The 20582-nt window shown below is 45.5% G+C and overlaps 1 protein-coding gene across 4 annotated transcripts in view; it reads right to left on the minus strand.

Annotated features, from left to right (window-relative positions):
• Positions 1-20582, minus strand: part of kirrel3l (kirre like nephrin family adhesion molecule 3, like) — a 35116-nt gene that overhangs the window by 6251 nt on the left and 8283 nt on the right. For 3 of the 4 annotated variants that reach the window (XM_080896613.1, XM_080896611.1, XM_080896614.1), the window contains exons 2-10: positions 7277-7432; positions 6499-6648; positions 4403-4560; positions 2785-2935; positions 2539-2644; positions 2146-2294; positions 1890-2017; positions 572-698; positions 25-125 (exon numbers count right to left, since the gene is read on the minus strand). In XM_080896613.1, the coding sequence (XP_080752739.1) occupies positions 25-125; positions 572-698; positions 1890-2017; positions 2146-2294; positions 2539-2644; positions 2785-2935; positions 4403-4560; positions 6499-6648; positions 7277-7432 (1226 nt within the window). The remainder of the gene's footprint in view (positions 1-24; positions 126-571; positions 699-1889; positions 2018-2145; positions 2295-2538; positions 2645-2784; positions 2936-4402; positions 4561-6498; positions 6649-7276; positions 7433-20582) is intronic. The other variant, XM_080896612.1, reaches the window with a different exon arrangement.

Consider the following 20582-nt stretch of genomic DNA (forward strand, 5'->3'; position numbering starts at 1 on the left):
AACACAAATAAGAGGATCACTTACAATCTTATCAGGTGGGGGGCTGCTTCCCACCCGGCACTCCAGCTTGCCCTTGGAGTGTTTGACAGCGTGCTGTGTGGCCTCTGCTGTGATGATAGGTGGACCTGTGGGCAGATGAAAGAAAGTGAAGGAAATAAAGAGAGTTTTAAAAAAGACGTACAAGTGCAAGCATACAAAAAAACTAGACAGTAAAGTGGTGTTAGAAATAGAAATATAGATGAATAACTAAGTAACCATTTCCTATATCAGGCCCATCCATTGGCACAAAAGATAAATCTGGTATGTATTAATCTCATGACTTTTCTGTAATCTTTGCTCTTTTTCTGAAATGTTTCATGAGAAAACTCTGCTTTGGTGTTTGAAACTATTGAAAATACTAAAAAAAAATGTTTTAACTAAACAAGTAACTAGACACAGCAGTTGTCAACTGAATGAGTAAAAAGAAAAAAATATATATAGGTTTTTAAAGTAATGAGGAGTAAATTTAACATAAAAAAAAACATACTTAAGTGATTTATTTTTTTCTTTTGTTCTTTAAGAAACTTCTCACCATTTACAGTTAGAGTGACATCTCTTTCTGCAACTCCAATACGGGGTACAATGGCCTTGCAGGTGTATCTGCCAGCATCCTCCTGAGTAACAGCCTTCAGCTGCAAGGTGTTACCATTACTGAGCACCTAGTGAGAAATCCAGGGAGACAAGTGAGAAGTATGTTAGAGACAGAAAGAGACAGAAAGAACAAGGTTGTGAGCAGAAGAGGCAGGCGAAAGCAAAGTGGGACCTTTATCAGTGGCCCACTCACTGTGCAGGCAGCACAGAGGTGGGCTGACCATTGTAACAAATGCTGGTGGTTTGAGTTTAATTTCATTGTGAAGAGCTTTAATCACAGCATTAAGCACTCCAGCCACCGCTGAGTGACCGTGCTGCTGTGGAGATTGTTGCAATTAAACAGTGGGGACAGAACGAAGCATGTGTGAGTGGGCCCTAGCCTTTGGAGCTGCTACACTCACTCACTCCTTAGCTCATTGATCCTGTCATTCCATCAAGCTGTGATTAATCCATTTACCCCCGCGCCATCCTCCTCCCTCCCTCCATCTTCACATCTCCCTCTCACTCTACATTTTTTTTAATTTCACCACGCTTATGGAGTAACCCAGTTAATCTATTACTCATGGCTGTGTGAGGGACAGTGGCAGTGGGTGGATTAGAAAAAATGTCTGCACCATTCCCTGAGTGTGGCTGAAAGCATTCTCTCTTTAAGATGACAGCATTGCTTATGCCATCCCACAGCATTCTTGACCGGGGGTGCTTTTTCCAGCATAGCTTCAGAAATTACATTAGTTGCCAAGAGAGATCTCCTATGGGATGCCCCCACTAATGGTGTGCACGCTAGAACACTTTTACCAGCATGATGTAACGTGAAGGTGGAAGTGTCCCATTTGTTCCACCTGCAAAATTGACTTTAAGGAGATAGATACGCAAGCCTAGCTGGGCCTTTGTGCTGTCGAGAGGCGGGAGATGCTGCTCTAAAAGTTACAAGTACAAGTAGTGATTCTCCCCTTGAATGAGTGATTGATTGACCGATTGATTAAGTCGGGATTGTGACAACGTGTCGTGTGCTCTGATGGTGCTCTATGAATCTGTCATAGGACAGGCAGTTTTCTGCCAGAGGCTTTAGCCCTCAGGGAGAGTGGTTAGAGGAGGTGTTGAAGTTTCTGCCTGAAAAAAGGAAGTGTGGGAAAAAGTGTGAGGGATTCATGCCTCAAGGCCATGTGTGAATGTTTCTCTCCGGAGGAATGGTGCTGAAGCTTTAGCATCAAGAAAATATGCTGGTGACTGGCTTTTTTTTTTTGTTGTTGTTGCCTTACCACACTGGAGCCTTGCTTGGTCCAAGCCAGGGTCAGAGGAGGGTTTCCAGTCCACGCACAAGTGAAGGCTGCATCCATGCCTGTATCCACTGTCATGGGCTTCGGCTCCGACAGCAGTCTGGGGCCAACTAGAAGGGAAGCAATGCAGGCGGCCAGTTAGAATCAGTAAGAGACTTTTTTTAAAAAGCTGCTCTACCTTCAATATCTGAAAACACAGACCACACCGCGTACAGTGTTTGCCTTCAGTTAAACTTACACTGGACATCAACCAGAGTGCTGACATTGGTGCTGCCCACAGAGTTGGACACCTCACAGGAGACGGGGTCTGTGAAGTAGGAGTAGTCCACTGTCACCTCAAGGCTATCCCCATTTGCTTCGGAGATGGGGACTCCTCCTTTCGACCACCTGGAACAAATGAATGATCACAGCTCCATTAGTTCTGGTAAGGAACGGTGCGATGCGTATCAAAGTGGCTGTTAGCCGATTTGTGGCTTGTGCCAATCAAACAGCCCATTTAATCCACGGAGTCTACTTGGCATCTTTTTGTCTCAGTTTATAACATTTTTGCAGCTTATAAAATTCATTTTATTAGGCTTTTATGTCTCAGTGCAACGCAGAGGTTTAGAGTGGACACAGAAAAGACAGATACCTGTATCCAGTGATTTCAGGATTGGCTGAGGCAGAGCAGATGAAGAGAACCTTGGCTCCCTCTGTTACAGTCTGAGGCTGGACTGACAGAGTCACTGAAGGGGGGTCTGTGAGAAGCAGAAACATTCATGTCACTGACATGCATGACTTTGCAAAAGCATTCATTGGTCTCCACAGAACACTGGTGACTGCATGCTGCACGTTGATAATTTCAGAGTGTTTGTAGGCAGGTGGATGCTGGACTCACGCTGGACATTGATAGTGACTGATGTCTGTCGTCCAGCAGGGGCAGCTGGGTTAACAACCCTGCAGGTGTAGGTGCGTCCGGAGTCACTGTCCTCTGGAATGATTGGAAGCATACTGACAGCTGTTTCCCTCTTCCTATCCTCCATTAGGGACTATGAAGAAGGACAAAAACAAAGAGGTGAGTAAAAATCAGCTCAGCGTCACACAACAAAGTTGCATGTCATTAGCGACTTCACCATTTACACACTGCCAGTCTTATTTTATTTTTTTCCATGCGTGAAGCATTAAAAATTGCCATCCTGTTCCTTGGCATGGCACTTAAATCATATATTTTATGATGCAGCAGGGGATATTGTGCTGTTCCCACATTTCTGAGAGTGTTCCCAGTCAGCGCTCCTTGTTTGTCATCATCTTTTAAATCTATTTACTGCTCACAGAAATCAATACGCCTAAGTGAGGAAAGGTGCAGATTCTGAGGATATGGCTCACTGCTCTCTCACTTTCTTCCTCTCTTCCTCATACATAAGAAAAAAAACAACAAAAAAAAGAAAGTGAAAGCTGAGCTGCCTGCGTGTCCTTTTTTTTTGGTTGGTGACAGCGAGGGAGGGGTGTCACACATCATTGGAAAAGAGCAGGGGCGAGCCGAACCTTTTCCCTGGACAGCCAGATCAATGGAACAGGTCTTCCATTTTCTAAGCCAGACACACCAAAAGCATTTTTATGCTAGATCAAATCACATCCCTCCCTGTCGCCAGCCCTCACTTGGACAGAGCACAGCCTACCCCCAGTTTCACTCCTAAACGTTGGAAATTCTCTTGTTCTTTCTTTTTTTTTTTATTTTCACAAAGCTATTAACAACACTTTGCTCTGTCTTCACTCCCCTCCACCCCTTTCTATTCCTCTCCTCCACATTCCTCACATCTCATCTCATCTCCTCTCTCTCCCCCTGTAGCCCGCTTCCTTCCCTCCTCACTGTGGGCTCTCGCCTCCTTAAATGTGGCGTTTAGCATCGTTTAGCGTGGTCAGAGAGCATGAAAAATGTGACACTTTCCCAGCCGCGGCTGGTTTACGCTCTGGCGCATCCCCATTGTGTTTTTACAATTGTTGTGGGTGATTTCTTCTTTGCAGAAACTCTACTGTATGAAACACTCATGCCTGGCTGAGCTTTGGCATGCTCCAGTTATGCTGTAGTGTGGCTGCATTAGTGAGCAAAAAAAGGGGAGGGAGTAGAGAGTGAAGAGGGCTGAGGTGGTGTGGGGTGAGGTGGTGTAGGGAGGGGAGAGAAGCTAGGGTGGAAGGGGTGGGGTGGGTGGGGGGGGGGGGGGGGGGGGGTCAGGAATGAGTGGATGCGGAAGGGGGACTGCAGAGGGTAAGAGAACAAATCTTGTGAGGAAAGGGTGGCGATGGAAAAAGAAAGTGTGAGATACCGTGAAAGATAGATGGAGAAAAAAGCATCCAAACAGAAATGAGGAAAAAGATAGTATTATACCCCGAGAGAAAATATTTCTGTTTTTTGAATAGCTTTGCATTTATTTCTGCCCGCTGTTACAGTTTGTAATATTGTGTAGGTGTGTGGTGATTGAATGATAATGCAAAACACGGATCTGTTCTCACTGTACCTTGGAATAAATTGCAGTTTCCATGACTTCTCCATCTCTGTACCAGGTGATTTCAGCAGCAGGTTTGGCTCCCGAGGCTCTGCAGGTGAGGTTGTGCGGTGTGTGGGCCTTGAGACGTACAACGGGGCCGCCTTCCACCACAGGGTCAGAGGGAGGAACTGTAATGCAGAAACAAACATACAGCTCAAGACAAAAAGACTCATTGCAGCTCCGGGCGAGCGCAGAACCGCAAAGACGCATTACTGATATTGAGCTTGCTGTTGCTCTTAGCCCATCGTCAATATATAACAATACCTTCTTATTGCCAAGTGTCTATTTAACAAGGTGTAGTTTCAGACAGGAGAAAAGGCCGAGAGCTGTTGTCATTTGGTGAAAGAAAAAAAAAGCACACACACACTCAAACTTATTTATTTCCTTTCTTGGGGCTAGCATTATTGCTCTATTTGCTCTTACTGTTGCAGAGTGATGTTTCAACTGAATTGCTTATTTGTTCATTTATTTGCATGGTTTCGCACGCACCACTGTCAAGCCAAGCGTGCCACCCCTGATGAAGGCGTCTATCTCCCCAACCAATAAGGGAAGGCGTAAACTTGGGGTTTGTGCTGGCCTTTCTTGCACCCTCTACCGAACCAATTTCACTGTGTGTATCTGAATTGTCAGAGGTCCTTCCGCTGCCGCGGCACGGACACTAATGGAATCCGAGTGCTAGGTGATTTTAATTTCCATGCCGATTCCCCTGACTGCACTCCCACCGTTGACTCCTTTGACTGTGCAGGATTGCTTTGGTCTCATCTGGCCACATTGATTTACGCACACACAGACACACACATACACTCACAAGTTAGGCGCACGCTCCCTCCTCATGTCCACACAAAAACATGAGCAATGCATCTGATTTCATTTATGTGTTTATGAAATGCACATAATGTTCATGAAGCACCAGCCACGGTGTCGGCCTTGGTCTTTCGAGAGTGCATTTAATGTTGAAGAGGCAGTTTTATCAAGTTTTCATGACTGCCTCCACACACACTCTCTGGATGTGTGTGGGCATGTGGCGACCGCACTGCTTCGTGCTACGCTGCGCAGCTTTTGGCGGTGACACGAGACAGATAAAGGTGGGCAGATGAGCTCGGGTGAGTCCTCAGATTCTGTTCATTTAACTGAAATGTTTCTACCTACCACTCAATTTGCCCTCCCATTGTTGCGCTATCTGCACCACTTGTCACTCTGCCTCAGTGACTTTGAACAGACACCTCCACGCAACGGATGGATTCAGTGACAGCAGGGTCTTTGTGGAGAAATGTTCACATAAGCTGCAGCAACAGATCTCTATAATTGTTCCCTTTGAGTTTTCCTTTCTTGATGAAAAATGCTTGCCTTGCAGGTCCATTTATGGGCAATTGACAGGGCTAATTTATAGAGTGATATTCCTTTTCATGCCACCAGATGCCAGCAGTACTATGTCAACTCCAATTCCCAAAAGATCCGGCCCCCCTCCTCCTCCTCCCCGTACTCCCCCATCCCTACCCCACTCCGCTCCACCTCACCCCACCTCTGAAGGTCTGTGTGAAGAAGTAGATCACTCACATCACGTTAATGTAAAAACCGCCGTGCGGTTGACAAATGTTGTGGCTCACTATAAAATGTGCTAACTATGCAGACTTTCAAGCGACTACGCAAGTCATTTGTGACTGCAGCAATCACATTACCCTAGACGTCGAGAGTCTTGATTATCGCGACTAAGAATGCTGGCGTTTCTTTTTTTTTTCCTCTTCTTCTCATGGTTGAGTCTTATTTGGTTTGAATTATGCTTTCAAGGCATGTTTTCCACTTGGAAACTGTACAGATAACGTTATCTATAAGCGCTGATTGAAAAAAAAAAAAAACCCAAACAAACTATGAAGTTTAAGACATTTAATGTTGTGTTTTGAAGGTGATTCATTTCAGGGGATGAACATGTATTATTAGGGTAGTTGTCTGCAAGCTTTTATGCTCTGCGATGAAGACACTCCCCTGATTTTTCCCATGCACTGCCAGCCTGCAGGCCTTGGCACAAGGGCCGACTGTGAGGATCATGCGTGAGCTGTGTATCTTACCTAGTACAGTGAGCTTGGCACGGTGGGAGCGAAGCGCTGCCTGTGTAGCCTGACACTCATACACCGCGTCATCCGCCAACTCTGCTGAATCGATCTGCAAGCTGTGCTCGCCTGATAGCGGGTCGCCCATTAAGGAATAGCGTGTCCAGCCTGCGTGAAGCCAGCACAGAGAATAGAGTCAGAGACAAACAAACCAACCAACAACAAACACATAATGAAAGGACTATAAAATGAACAGACTTGTGTCCCGAACAAAGCCAAAAGAAACGTGGCAAGGCTCTTTAAGACACAAATGAAAGCAAGCAGCACCTCACAGGGCCAGGCATTGAGCCGTTGTGTTAGCAGAGCAGCGTGAGCCTAGAGATGCAACACGTGAGAAGGCTGCTGCATGGGAAGACTGTCCTTTAAATACAGGCACACTGAAGATGGGGTGGCTAAGGTCAAGAGGAAGCTTCTTCGCCTTTATGCTAGTCAGCCACACATTTAAATGTCAATGTGTGGCAAAAGCCAATTGATTATCCACCTTCTTACAAGAGTTAAAATGCTAAACAACAAATTAAAGTTCGGTGCGTGCAGCAGTAGCTGACCTGTCTGCAGTACATTGTTCACTCACCATTCATTTGTGTAAAACCCCAAAGGTTGACAGAGAGAGACTTGATTTCTAATGAGGCCTGGCATTAATTGCAGCAGGACAGACAGAGACAGAGAGAGCACTAAACACAGAGAGGGCAGGAGAAGAAAAAGGAGGGGGCTGGAGAGAAGAAGCCAGTGATAATACCTGGTAGATCTCTCTCTCCTCCCAGTGCCAGGCCATCTTTGGTCCACTGTACCATTCCACGGTAACCCACGATGACACAAGGCAAGGTCACCGACTGACCGGATACAACCACCTGGTCCTGGGGCTGCTGGGAGAAGTAGGCTGCTTGGGTGGCTGCTGGAAGAAAAAATAAAAAGGAGACAACGTGAACAACTAAAATCTTTAAATTGACCTTTTCCTTGATGGCAAACTGCAAATTCATACGGAGTCACAATATGGCTATAAAATCTCGATGTATTAAATTCAGAAAATGTGATCACAGTAGATTTCTGCAGTGCCAGCAGAGACGCATGACGAGGAAAGTGAAACTTTCTCTGTAAGGGCTTTGACGAAATAATGCAACTATTTAAAAAAAAGCAGACTGACACGAACTGCTCAGCTTACTCTCCTGTTACCACAGCACTTGGTGGGAGAAATGGACATGCGTGAAAATATTATTTGTTCCCCCACTACAAATGCGTCTTCTAAGAGGAAGAGTCAGCTGTTACTCGTAACTTATTTAACTCTTTCCCAAGACCATATGGTTACATGCTCACTGACATGAAGCAAACACGCTTGTGGAGAGAAAACGCAGCCACTCCTTCAATGTGCTTTTTGTAAAAATGGATGTTAAACAATCAAAACTCCATTAAAGTTCCCTGGGGACCCGTTCATTCGAGCTTGCTGAAAGTCAGCGGAGACAACTGCCGCCACCGCTGTCGCCGTTTCGCTGCTGTGTTTAAGTCAAAGTCTCCCCGGATTGGCTGGCTTGCCTTCACACGCATGCAGAAACACAGCGTGAATACGGATTCGCAGCTCCTACAGTTTGTGCCACTATGCTTAAGATTGTGTATTACAAACCCCACTGGCAGGGGGGGAAGACGGCAGCACTCCAGAGGGAACTAATCCGTAAGGGAAGGCAGGAGGTGAGAGGGAGAAAGGCAGTTGGTTGGTTATCTAAGTAGGATGTCTGTGTGAGCTGGGAAGAGGACTTAAAAAACCTTCCCTCATTCTCCTCTCTTTGTTGCTCGGTGGAGAATGGAAGGGAAGGGGGACAGTGGAAGATAAAGAGGGTTCTATTCGGGCAGTGCTAAGCCCCCACTCCCCCCACCCCGAACTGCTTCTCTTGGTGGGAACGCTTAAACAGACAGGATCCCCCCTCCCTCCCAACATGAAGAAAGCCACTGAAAGGAGGGCAACATACGGCGGCCAGAGACACGCTATTGTCCTCTTGTCCCTCTCTTTTAATAGGCCTCTTCATTTCTAATCAATCCTGCTAAATGCAAGTTTAATAGCTTTTCAATAGCAGCTTTTCCCCCCAGAGGGTAGCTGGGATTTTCTCTACCCCCCCCATCCTCCCCTTCTTTTACCCTCCATTCTTTCTAGTTTTTCTTTTCTGAAGGGGTGGTGTGTTGAGGGGCTTCCGTGGTTGTTGGCACTGTTTATCCTGCACTCAATTAACCACTTCATCTCAGGACTGCACCCTACCCTTCGCCTCCCTCACCCCTTTGCACCCTCCTGCCTCTGTCATCCAACAGAACGATTAAAGCCGCCAAACAGTGAGCTCATCAGGAACATGAGCGCTCAACACTTTAGACCGTTGTGGCTCTCGACAACTGCCTCGAAACCCATTTTCACATGCTCCCATTGTCTGTTACTCTCCATCTGGGCCAAACGAGGTGTTAATAGATCGAGTCGAGATGTAAAAAAAGAAGAAAAAAGAAAGATCAGAGAACAATGCATGTCGGCTCTCCAGTATCGTCTCCCTGTACATCATTTTTATGAAAGAGCTTTAAAAGCCGATTGAGCTGTGGGTGCAAACAGGTAGACTGCTGTATGTGTGGCACGCACTGGGGATCAAAAGAGGCCAATTTGAGAGCGTCAATAAGAAGTGAAACGTCTTCGAGTGAAGGCCATTAGGCATTTACCGAAGGCTGGCATTTTCCAGTCATACCTTCAAAAAAATGCTGTTTTAACAGTCTGCCCGCCTGTCCCTTACATTCTGCCGTTATGAGCTATTGAGCGTTTTCATTTTCCTCCCATTGCAAAGCGAGTTGGGGGATTTTCCTCTTTGTACTTGCAACAGTACAAACATTGATTGTAATTAAGTATCTTGCCCAGAGTATCTAAATGTTTACAATGGGTAATAGTTCACTGCATTGGTTGATTGTTTAGATGGATTACATGCATTGAATTGCTTCTCTTTACCTCGCCCACGTACAATTTCTCATGCTCACAAATGGCAATTAACACCATACGCACACACACTCACGCATATGCAGCCGTACAAATATAGAGTACGGAGCATGTGCTGTAGAGAATGTCTTCACGCCATATGAGTGATTCATTGCTCTCCAGATCCCTTATTGAAAATGCTCAACAGAACATCTCGACTGGCTAATGACTCATGCCAGATTCCTTTAATTCCTCCTTGCTGAATTAGACAATTCTTTGACGGTGTATTAGCAGCTTAATTACATGAATACATTTCTGACGGGGAGAGAGGGAGGAACGCAACCAGACAAAGAAGTAGTGGAGGAGAAGCAGTCAGAAGAAGTAGGGAGCTGTGGGTGTGAGGAGGCTTGTTCTTGGTGTGCTGCAGTGTCACATACACACATGCGTGTACACAAACGAAAACACACAAATAGTTTTCGGTGATTTTCAGCAGACTAAAAATGGGGAGCTCGTCTATTGGCTGCAGTTGAATCGCATTCGTAAAGAAAGACTTGAATCCCCTTGAAATTCCAACATTTCTGCAGAGGATGTGAGTTTATTTATCGCGTTGTCTCGATTGCTACGCAGGTAAATATGTGCAGAGTAGATTAGTTATGCAACACGTTGCGTGCTTAAATGTTACACTGACACCAAAAATGCAATATTCGCTCTTTCTCACCTTGCTGTGCGTATATGTGTGTGCGTGACTGCTTTTCCGTCCCCTAGTAACAAGGTCAAAAACACATTTGGCCAGATACATTTTAATCCGGATTTCTCAAAATGGAATATCATTTCACACCGCTGGATGCACATGGGGCTAAGTTTATGTGTGTCTGTGTGTGCGTGCATTTCCGCCTGACGCTGAGTGTGTGTTTGGGCTATGTATGTTTATGTCTGCCGTTTCATCTCAGTGTGTGAATGAGTGTGGAGGTTGGGGCTGCGTTAATAGGGTAAGCATCTTGTCAGGCACTGGAGGGCACATTTAGCAGTTACTTTGACACAGTGACTTTGCTGTTTCTGTCACATGGTTGGTGTTAAGTGCAAAACAGCCTCCCCGACTTGGGCGAAACCTATTAAAGAGCTTTGCGTTGACCCTGGAACTGCTTGCTCTCTCTCCTTCATCTGAACTGATAGGGGATGCGCTCGCATCAGGAAGGATCAGGAAGGGATGGACAGATGTCGGCAATGATCCGTCCTCCACTGGACATCTGCCTTGATAGAAATAGATTGAAGCAGTCATTCTGCGTGTGCGAGCGCGCGTGCGTATGTACGTGAGTGTGTCTCGTGTGCATTTATCCCGGTGGGGACTTTAACCTGACTGCACACAAACCTGTGGGAACAAAAATCAAGGTCCCCAGAGGTATGGACTGCTTTTTGAGGCTTAATACTTGGTTTTAGGTTCAGGGATAGCATCAGTTAAGGTTACGTGGATAACTGCGAACACCCAGACGAGTGTCATGGTCCGAAAGCGTTGTTGTTGCTGCTGTACTGTAGTTTCTGTGTGGACACGCTGCGGTCACAACAAACTCAAGGACGCTCGGACACCCCCTGTGGAGTCTTGCATTCAGCCCTCATGACAGAATTTGCACCAGTAGGACCCAAGATAACTCTCGTACTTGGTAAAGTGGAAAGTATAACGCTGCCATTAGGATTAGGCATTCATTTATTGTGATGGATAAGGTGAAGGCTAGGGGATAAGAAATGCATTATCAATGAGGGAGTCCCTCTGGGCTACAGAAGCAAGATTTTTTTAAAAATAAAAAAAACTTTAATAATAAATAAATGATCTGAGCATCTGAGGGCACAAAAGTCAATTTAAGTGCATAAGTTGGAACCTTCAAATGAAAACTAAAATAACATCAGCTACTCCACTCTGTTCATTTTCCTATGTTTTACGATGACACTCAGCTGCTGATGGCAGTGTTTGCAAAGAGTTCTTATTTTAGTTCCGATTTTATGCCATGTCCTCATTCCCATCCAGTACGAAGAGTACAACATCCAGTCCTGTGGGGTCTATAAATGTAAGTGCTCTCAACTTGACTGGACAATTTGCTCTGTGCAGTAATAATTCAAAATGCTAAAAAAAAAGAAAAAAAAGAAATAGCACCCGATATCTACTTGCATTTCAGCCCTATGCTAACGGCAAAGACTCCCGAGCCCAGCTGGTGTGAGTTTTCCCACAATAAGAGCCAGAGATGAGAAAATGAGGAAGCAAAGCAGACAAAAAACATTACAAAACAAGGCAATTGGCAAAAAAGTGTCAAGCTTGGAATAAACAACCACTTTCTCCAAATGCCATCCATTGTGCCTTGTCTAGATAAGGCTTCTAAATCGGGCTGGAAAATGGGAGCTCCATTTCTCTCTGTATGGAATTATTATCCCTTTGTTTTGAGTCAGCCTCTTTTGTCTTCCTTTTCCTGTGTGTGTGTGTGCTTGTGTGTGCATATAAACAGAGAGTAATGCTGAGTAGTAGCTGAACCAAACAGTATGTCACAAAGGGGACACGGCACCCATCTTATGTTTGATCTGGCTACTAAGCTCATTTCCGTGACTCTCACAGAACTTCTAAGGGGCTTAAAACACGCTAACAACAGATACCACCCACCAGCCCATGGCAGTATGGCCACCCGCCCCATCACACACACTATATGGGTGAGCACCTCTGTATTTTTCTTTAACTGTTGCAAACAGCTTCACCCTGTGCCTCTGCAGATGTCTGCATCTAGCCTACCTTAATGTAACCGAGCATCTCTTCCATCTTTTCTTTCCCACATTGCATTTCATCTGCACTCCCAACCGCCCACTCTCACTATCTTCTCTCCCATTTTGCTTTTTTTGTGCCCAAATTGCAGCCTAACAGCTTTTTAAGAGCTGTTTTGCTGGAGTTTAATCCTCCTAGCCTCCCCTTTCAGCCTTTATTCCATTGTGAAAATCTTGGCTCAGACCTAGGCCCCTTTTTAGAGAGTGGACCCGCTCATCCACCCAACCCCCTCCTGGTGTTCTGCCGAAACCCCAACCGCGGGCATTCTCTCCCATCCCTGCATCCATTCACAATCCAGCCCAATCCCCTCATTCCTCTGCTCATCACCTTTACAACCACACTCAGTGAACCGTGATACCTGAAATCAATACTTACCAGCCCCCCAACCTCGCGAGTTCTATAAGGTGCTACTAATTGTTGATTTGCTTTCTCCGTCGCTCTTCCTGCCACCACTCTGCTTTTCCAGACTCTGTGTCAGCTGTCATCTCTTACCAGACTCTCCCTTGCACTTTCCCTCCCCATCCCTTCCTCTACTCTATCCTGTATCCCCTTCCCCTGTCCCTTTTCTCTCTCTCTCTGCATCCCTGGTGTGAAAATCACAGGGGTTTGTGTCAGCTTGTCAACACAACACTCAAGAAAGCAGAGTAGGGGGGGAACAAGAGCAAAAAAAAAGAGGTACTATATTTTAGAAAGATCAGAAAAAACTGAGGTAAGGTAAAAATGGAAAAAGTGGGCTCCTGTCAGCTTCCAATTGCAAAGGAGGGAGCCTGAGAGGGGATTGATGGAATGCTGTAATCAGTCTGTCTCCGAGGCTGTCACCATGAGGTTTTTTCCCCTGCTGGAATAGGGCGCTGCACACATCAGGGCAGCAGTGAGGCTGATCGCATGGGTGAGCAGCAGCCGAGGTTCTCCCTGGGTAGCTGCTAACAGATGCAGTGGATAGTGTAATAGAGTGGTATGCATACGGGGAGAGGAAGGAGTGAGGGAAGAAAAGGGGAGGCTGGGTAAGAACCCAAGAGTGCTGATGTGACATAGTCAGCGTGTGAATGCACGTGAATGGTTCGCACAGTCAGTGTGCTGCAGTGCCCGACAATGTGCCATAAATACACTCATTCTTATACTGTCTTCTCACACTTGCCACTCACATGAGCACATTGATGCGCACTCAGTGTCAGAGGCCCATATCTTTAGGGTTTCTAGTGGGCAAAAGCATCTCTCTGAGTATAATTCCAACACAGCTTTTTAAAACAGCTCCCCTACACTGAAGCCGAGAGCTAGGGGAGCTGAGAGCTGACTCCATACAGACAGATAGTAAGTGACTGGCTGGCTGGCAGGAGGACAGGAAATAAAAAAGCCATATAAAAAGGAGAGAAAAAGGGGAGGGAGTCAGTGGCAGTGGTATGAAATTGTCTGTACACATCAGCCAGCAATGTTGACAAGATGTTGATTGAGCTAGTCTTGTCATTGCGCTCCTGCTTACCCCCTGGTGTTTCCAACACAAGACAGCTGCTGGCGGGATCTGTGTCACAGTTCCAGCCCCCCCCCCCCGCACGTCACCAACCCCCTCTTTGGTCTTTGCTCTCTCTCTCTCTTTCTTTCTGTCATATCCCAATTTCTCTCTCTGTCTACCCCCCCCCCCCGCCCCGCCCCACAATTTTCGCCAGTGTTTGGATGGAAGGGCTTTCAATATAATTCACTGTGCTTTTACATCATTAACGTCTTGCGCTGCTTGCAAAAGCCGCGGTTTAGTGTGTGCATAACAGCTGACATGGTGGATAAAATAGCAGCGGTTCACAACATGTGGCAGTGAGGCAGCTCAAAGATGAGACAGGAGTCGGGGGGGTAGGAAAAAAATTGCAAATCTTTTCAATCTCAGCTGCCGCCATAAAACAAGCAAACAAAACAAATCTATCAATAAATGACACATTAAAATCCATAAAACAATGAAGAGATAACGTGAAAATTGCCACGATATCTTGCTTTAAAAACATGCAGTGGAAATGAAAACAAAGGGATTCTCTGCACAGATTCGGTACTGGGACTCTGGCTCTAATGCTCTGGGGTATCAATTAATTTAGTCAAGGGATTTGCGGCCTGCTCTTCCTAATTGAGCCCAGTGGAAACCCCCTCGGCTCTTCGCGATAGGAAGTAGTGCGTTTCATAATTAATACTTTTTTCCCCCTTTATTATTATTATTTTTTAATGAGGGTGGTAATGTTGTAAATGTGTGCATCTTATTACGGTAAAGGGGCCATCTACGCTATTGTTCACTTACGCAGTGTTTGCTGCTGGTGAGATAAATAAAAAAGACAACCTCATTGAGAAGCTGCAATGGCACACTGCAAGTCAAAGCCGCACTTTTGTGTGTGTTTGAATATAAAACACAGGCAGCTCAGTGAGAGTCTCATTAGTGTTGCTTAATATGTGTGCTTTTTAAAGCTTAGAGGTTAATGCCCGACTTGCCTCCATTTCAGTGGAGCTCTCTTTAATTTGATGCATAATTCTTTTTTGTCAGCAGCTGACAAGAGCCTCTTCAGAGAAAGCAGCTGAGCTCTGTAGTGAACTCTGCATCCAACAGGAACACAAAGGCACACAAACACTCCTAATTAAACCTGTTCACAATATTTCTCTGCGCTCCCCCTCTCGCGCTCACGCCACGTTGCGGAGCATATTTCTGAACGATCCTATCTTCCCATCTCTCTGTCCGGAGAACATAACTCTTAGCGATTAAACAAATTACCTCCTCTCCCGGGAGACCCGTGGATCCGGTGAAGAGAATAAGTGTGTGATTCACAATGCTGCCACCTCTCTGTTCTTACAAACAGCCTTCAAATTGCCGCGTATTAATCACTGTCTCAGGATAGTCCGCGACCAGAATTCCTACTCTTTTTTTTTTCTTCCTCATCCAGAGGAGATGAAAGTGCGAGTTTTAATTTAACATCAATTTTATATTCTGTTCATCAGATTGCCCGTTACTTGAAACATTCCTTTAAAATTCCTGATGACTAAGAGCTTCCAGAACACGAGAAAGTGAGAGGGTGGGGGGGGGATGTTACCTGCCGACCTCAATACATTCTGCTTTGTGCTGAGGAAAAGAAGGGAAGGGGAAAACTAATTTCCTGAAACTCCATTTCTTAAGCGTTGATTAGTAAAAGGAGCATAATTAGAGTGAAATGTGAAGTCAGGGTTTTTTTTTTTTCAGATTGCACCACTTCCTCTAGAAAAATCAGGCCATGATTAATGAATAAATGATTAATGAGCGAACTAATTAATCAATTAATTATTAAGCAAGCACTCGGAACAAGAAATGGGTAGTATGACAGTGAACAGTGGATAAGAGATTTTGAGGCTGTGTGTTAGAGAGAGAGAGAGAAAAAGGATTTGGGATAATCTGCCTGTTTGTTCTGTCAGTTTGTTGGGTCTTCTGATAAAGAGGGGGATGATAATGAGGATGGAAGTGGAAGGGAGGAAATGCAAAGTTTAGAGCTTCATTTGAGCTTCCCGAGTCAGACAGCAATGCCTCGCATAGGAGCAGCGACCCCCTCCCCTCCTTCCTCCAAACTGCTACCTCTGCAAGTTTCCCCCGTGGTCAGGTCTCTGGGTTACGGCGGTAAAGCCCTACACAAGTCAGATGTGGTGATGATGTTTGCACTGGGCATTGCCATGCGAGCCCTCCAATCATCACCTCTGAAAAAGATCACGGTATAGTTCCTGCCACTAACCAGTCATCTCTCCTCCCCTATCTTTAACTAGGACACCCCATCAATCTTTGATAATCTGCGGTGTGGGTCTCCCCAGTGTGACCAGGCTGATGAGACATCACAGCAGGGATTGATGTATGAAATGCCGCCTCCAAATGTAACTGTGATATACTGGACCGTTTCAAGTCTGGTTTGACCTTTTTTTCCTAGATATTAATCGCTGCGGTGAAAGAATATATGTGAGATATATCTCTCCCCCAGGAGCTCTGCACTCTTTATTCTTTGGCATGAGGTTTTCTCCTAGGTGGCTTTTTCATGTCTGCCCCCCCCCCAAAAAAAAAAGTTCCCAGAGCTGTTGCTACACACAACAGGATATGGGACACAAAATAATATTTTATAAGCAGTTTATTGTTTCTATTAAAATGCAGCATTACTCTAAAGCTGCATTTCTCCACCTTCCCCTGACACCCGGAAACACATCCTCAAAGCGAGAACATGAGAGAAGGATCTTTCATCCCTGCATATTTTTCTTGCCGTTTACTGCTGGCCTTATTAAGAGAGTTGTGAGTGACGGAGGCAGAGTGTGCCGGGGAGAGTCTCAGGGGGCTTTGATGGAGGCAAGCGATGGAGCTGTAGTACGCTGAGGGCAAGATCATACTTACGTTTATCCGCTCAAAGTACTTTTTAAAGTTCTTTGTCTAGGTACCCCTTCTTCCCTAACAGTCCTTTTATTTCTGCGTTTGTTCTAGTCTATTGTTTTTCTCTAACGGCCGAGGTCTGCGCCAGTGCTGCATTCTGTCCTAATCATACCATGGCATTGCAGATTTCCTTAGAGTCAACTGGGTGTGAATGGGCCTTTGTCACAGTGGGTGGGTTGGCTCATTGACTGTGAAACCCGGACATATGGTGGCTGTGTGTTGGGATGTATCACAGCAGAGAATGCCATGGGTCAGGCTCTCGACCCTAGCCTGGCCTTTAACACCTTACCGGCTGCACCGAAGTCTGTGGTTTGATGAAGTTAAACACTTCATTGTGTGTTTTGTCTTGGGGTGTGTTTTCTTAGTTGCTTTTACTCACCCTTAAGAATGCGCAGTTTGCAGTTGAGGCAGATGCGCTGTTATGTGACTGTTTTACCAAACATGTAACGCATGCCTGCTCTTGGGCTGCAGTGACACGCACCGCTCCTCAGCATAACACTTTGTAACACGCTGTTTGCATGGTAAAAGTAAAGCAAAGCTGGTATCTCTGGTGGCCAGGCTTCTGGAGAGAAATCTCCTTTTGTCACGGTGTGATGTGACTGTTAAGTGCCCGGCCTTTTCACGCATCCAACTGCACCTCAGAACTTTTCTAGACACTGATGATGACGCTGCATCCGAGGGACGCAACTGTCCCGTGAAGTTGAAGCATTATACGGTCCCGCCAGATCGATGGTGTAAAGTCTGTTTGATGGCCAGTTGAGCTGATGTGAGTATAGTGCGGTTAACAGTCAGAAGAACACACAGCAGGCAAGCGGGTGTCTCGTCTCCTGCCTCCTGCAGGCTGGACCTAGTAAGCTAATCTGGAGTATCTCTTATGTTTGCAAGGTGCAACACTAATACCCAAATGTAATGCAAAGAAAAATCAGTTTAGCTTCTAACCATATCTGATTATGCTACAAATAAAAATTTTTAGCTTTAAAACATGCCCCCCTGAGCTCTCTCCTCCCTTTCATGCATTGTATCTATGGAAAACATTCTAGTTCTAGGTTCTGATAAACAAGTGAGGCGTTACAGGCTCTTAAGCCCATCGTGTGAGATGATCGATCATTGGACAGAGTGTGGAGATAACTCCCTCGGCTTGCCTGCTGGTTACCACTGATCCCATATCACCCTCACAGGATATGGTATGAATCACAGGAAGTTTAGATCAATCTATATAGATTGTGCCGTGTGATTACAAAAAAAAAAAATCCAATTTGGCTTATCCATCCAAATGCCTCAGTGTCTGCCTGTTTTTGCATTAATGTATGGGCGTGTCCCGCGTGTTAAATAATAGCTTTTTCACATTCTCCTTTTACTGATTTCTGATATTTGCTGAGACATCTCTACAATCTGTCCTACCTTTGCTTATTTACTATGCTTAGTCTATCCTGCTCTTAAATCTCCCTTCTTGAGGGAGTCGTCTTTTAAATCTTAATTAAAACAGACTCCAAAGCCCCCCACCCTCCCAGGGGCTGAAAGCAGCTTAGAACAATCAAGAGGACGGATTAGAAGTGAGAAGAATAGAAGAAGAGAGGAGATGCAAGAGAGAGAGATGGGGGGGGAGGCTGGATGGGGTTTCAACAGAAATGGAACGTCAGAGAACAATATTGAGGGGAACGAGAATAATGACCTCTTCCCCTCACTCCCCCTGATTCTCATTCCTTCCCCTCCTTTTAGCTTCATCTCTCCCTCTCTCGCAGGGCTCTGGAGTCTTGGCCTCACCTATTGACATTCAGCTTCTCGGCAGATTAAGCAGCGAATGGAGCCTCTGGAAAGGGTAAACACAGTGGAGGAACAATGACCAACAGGCGGCAACCTTATTGGATTCTAATTAACTGCCAGGAGAGATGGCCAGGGGCATGTTAAGTGCTGTGGGACACAAGTTAGGGACCCAAACCTCAAGTTCCACAACTCACATCACCTACTCTCCACTAAATTCTTGTAGATTGTTTCTGTCTTTCCCTTTATCGTTCCCGGTATCGCTGTCTCCTTTTTAGTATTCTCCTATCTTTGAATCTATTTGCCCACTCTTTCACATATGGCCCATGAGAATGGCAAACAGAGGCATTTAAAAGCACTCCTTGGAGAGCTATTTGCCATCCTTCTTTTCCTGGGCTACCTCTTCCTCTCTGCTCCCCATCCTCACCCCCCCCTTTTTTTTAACACAGTGGAACGAGGCCCAGCTCCCTGAGGTAGCTGTTTGAGCGATAAGGTTAAAACGTGAAAAAAAGGTGAAAAATTGTGAGAGATTATTTGATATTAAACAGATTGAATTATCTGGAGTGAAAAAGAGGGATGAAGAGATGAAGGAGAGCTAAATCATATTTCTGCATTGCCCTCAGGAGGAGCACTACCAGAGGGAGAGAGGGCGCTAAATGGGAATGAGCAAATAGCCTATCCTCAATGGTCAGAAGTCTGAAAATATAACCACTTTTTTTTTATACTCTCCTACCCCAGTGAACCAGCACGTTAATTTGAGTGCGAGTCCAGGCAGGTCTCTCTATATGTGTGAACTTTCTCACTGGTGCAGTGGGTCCCCGGTCTTTTGAGTGGTCTCCTGATTAGGCCAGCTCACAATGGTGATGTGTCCTCCAGGGGCCCCCTGTCTGGAGCCACAGGCACTAATTAGACCGGTATCATTAATGAGTTAGTGTGAAAGAATGTTCAGCCCACCTTGAGTTAACACTGAAGTGGGCAAAAAAAAATAATCCAGCACCCCACAGGAGACAGGCTATCGTCACCTCAGTGAACATATAAAGCAATTTGTTAATTGGTGTGAAAATCCGCACAAACTTTGAAGCCATACATGTGCAAATGCATGCACACACTCTCACACCTTAATGTGAATACACATACTGATGTTCAGGGTACTCCATGAAGGCATTGCTTGTTAACATGCTACCTGGGATCAAAGAGGCAACAGCTGGAAGGAGAGAAGTTTGGAAGAGCCATTATTTGTTGAGGAAAAAAATTGCAGCCCAGTGTTGTGTTTGTCCTTCGGCAAACCTGGCAGAAAAAGAGGTTTCCACCATTTCACAAAAACGAAGGGATATTTCTTTTTCTTTCTCACCATCATGTGAGGGACTCTTTGAAATACTCAGAGTACTTTTTTTTTTTTAAAATCAAAGCTGGGAGGAAATGAATCACAGCTTCACTTGTGATCTAAGCCCGGAGATATAAAAGGGATCCACATGACTACTGTCCATTTCCACACCATTACAGCAACAGTCATGGCTGTAATAGGCTGAATTGGGCCATTGATTTCTCTCATGCACCCTCTTTCACCCACAAAACTAGTCTCTGCCAGTTCCGAGATACACCCATTTCTTTTTTAACTAAACATCACATGCTCAAAGACGGCTCACACACACACACACACACAGACACACAAAAAACAGAAAAACACCACCAAATCTAAGCCACAAAGGGGCACAGACACACTCAGTCGCACACAAACACACACGGCCAATACAATATGTTCCAGCTTGAGTTCCTGGGGAGTTAAACAAAGAACTGAGTTTAAATTGGCCTTTAAAGAACTCCCCCAGAACAATCATGGAGTTGACTTGAGCCACTATAGAGTGTCAGAGGACTGCTTTAGAGAAAGAAGGGTAGTTAGGCTGAGGTCTATAGTGGAGTGAGTGGCTAATCTATAGTGTGACGACGCAAGAGCTTCTCTTGACCGGCTTCAATAGCCCTCCAATCAGGCCTGACTGCCCCTCAATCTTCGCTTAGTTTTTTTTAACTTGCCTGTGATTGTGCGGCTTCATTAAGGGCCTATTTATCTTTCCCTGTACTACAGTCCTAAAAGGCTACATGACATGTTCAGCACACCCATGCACCGCCTACACAAGGACCTGGCAGATGCACGA

The sequence above is a fragment of the Rhamphochromis sp. 'chilingali' genome (assembly GCF_963969265.1).
Source record: "Rhamphochromis sp. 'chilingali' genome assembly, chromosome: 11".
Taxonomy (NCBI): Eukaryota; Metazoa; Chordata; class Actinopteri; order Cichliformes; family Cichlidae; genus Rhamphochromis; species Rhamphochromis sp. 'chilingali'.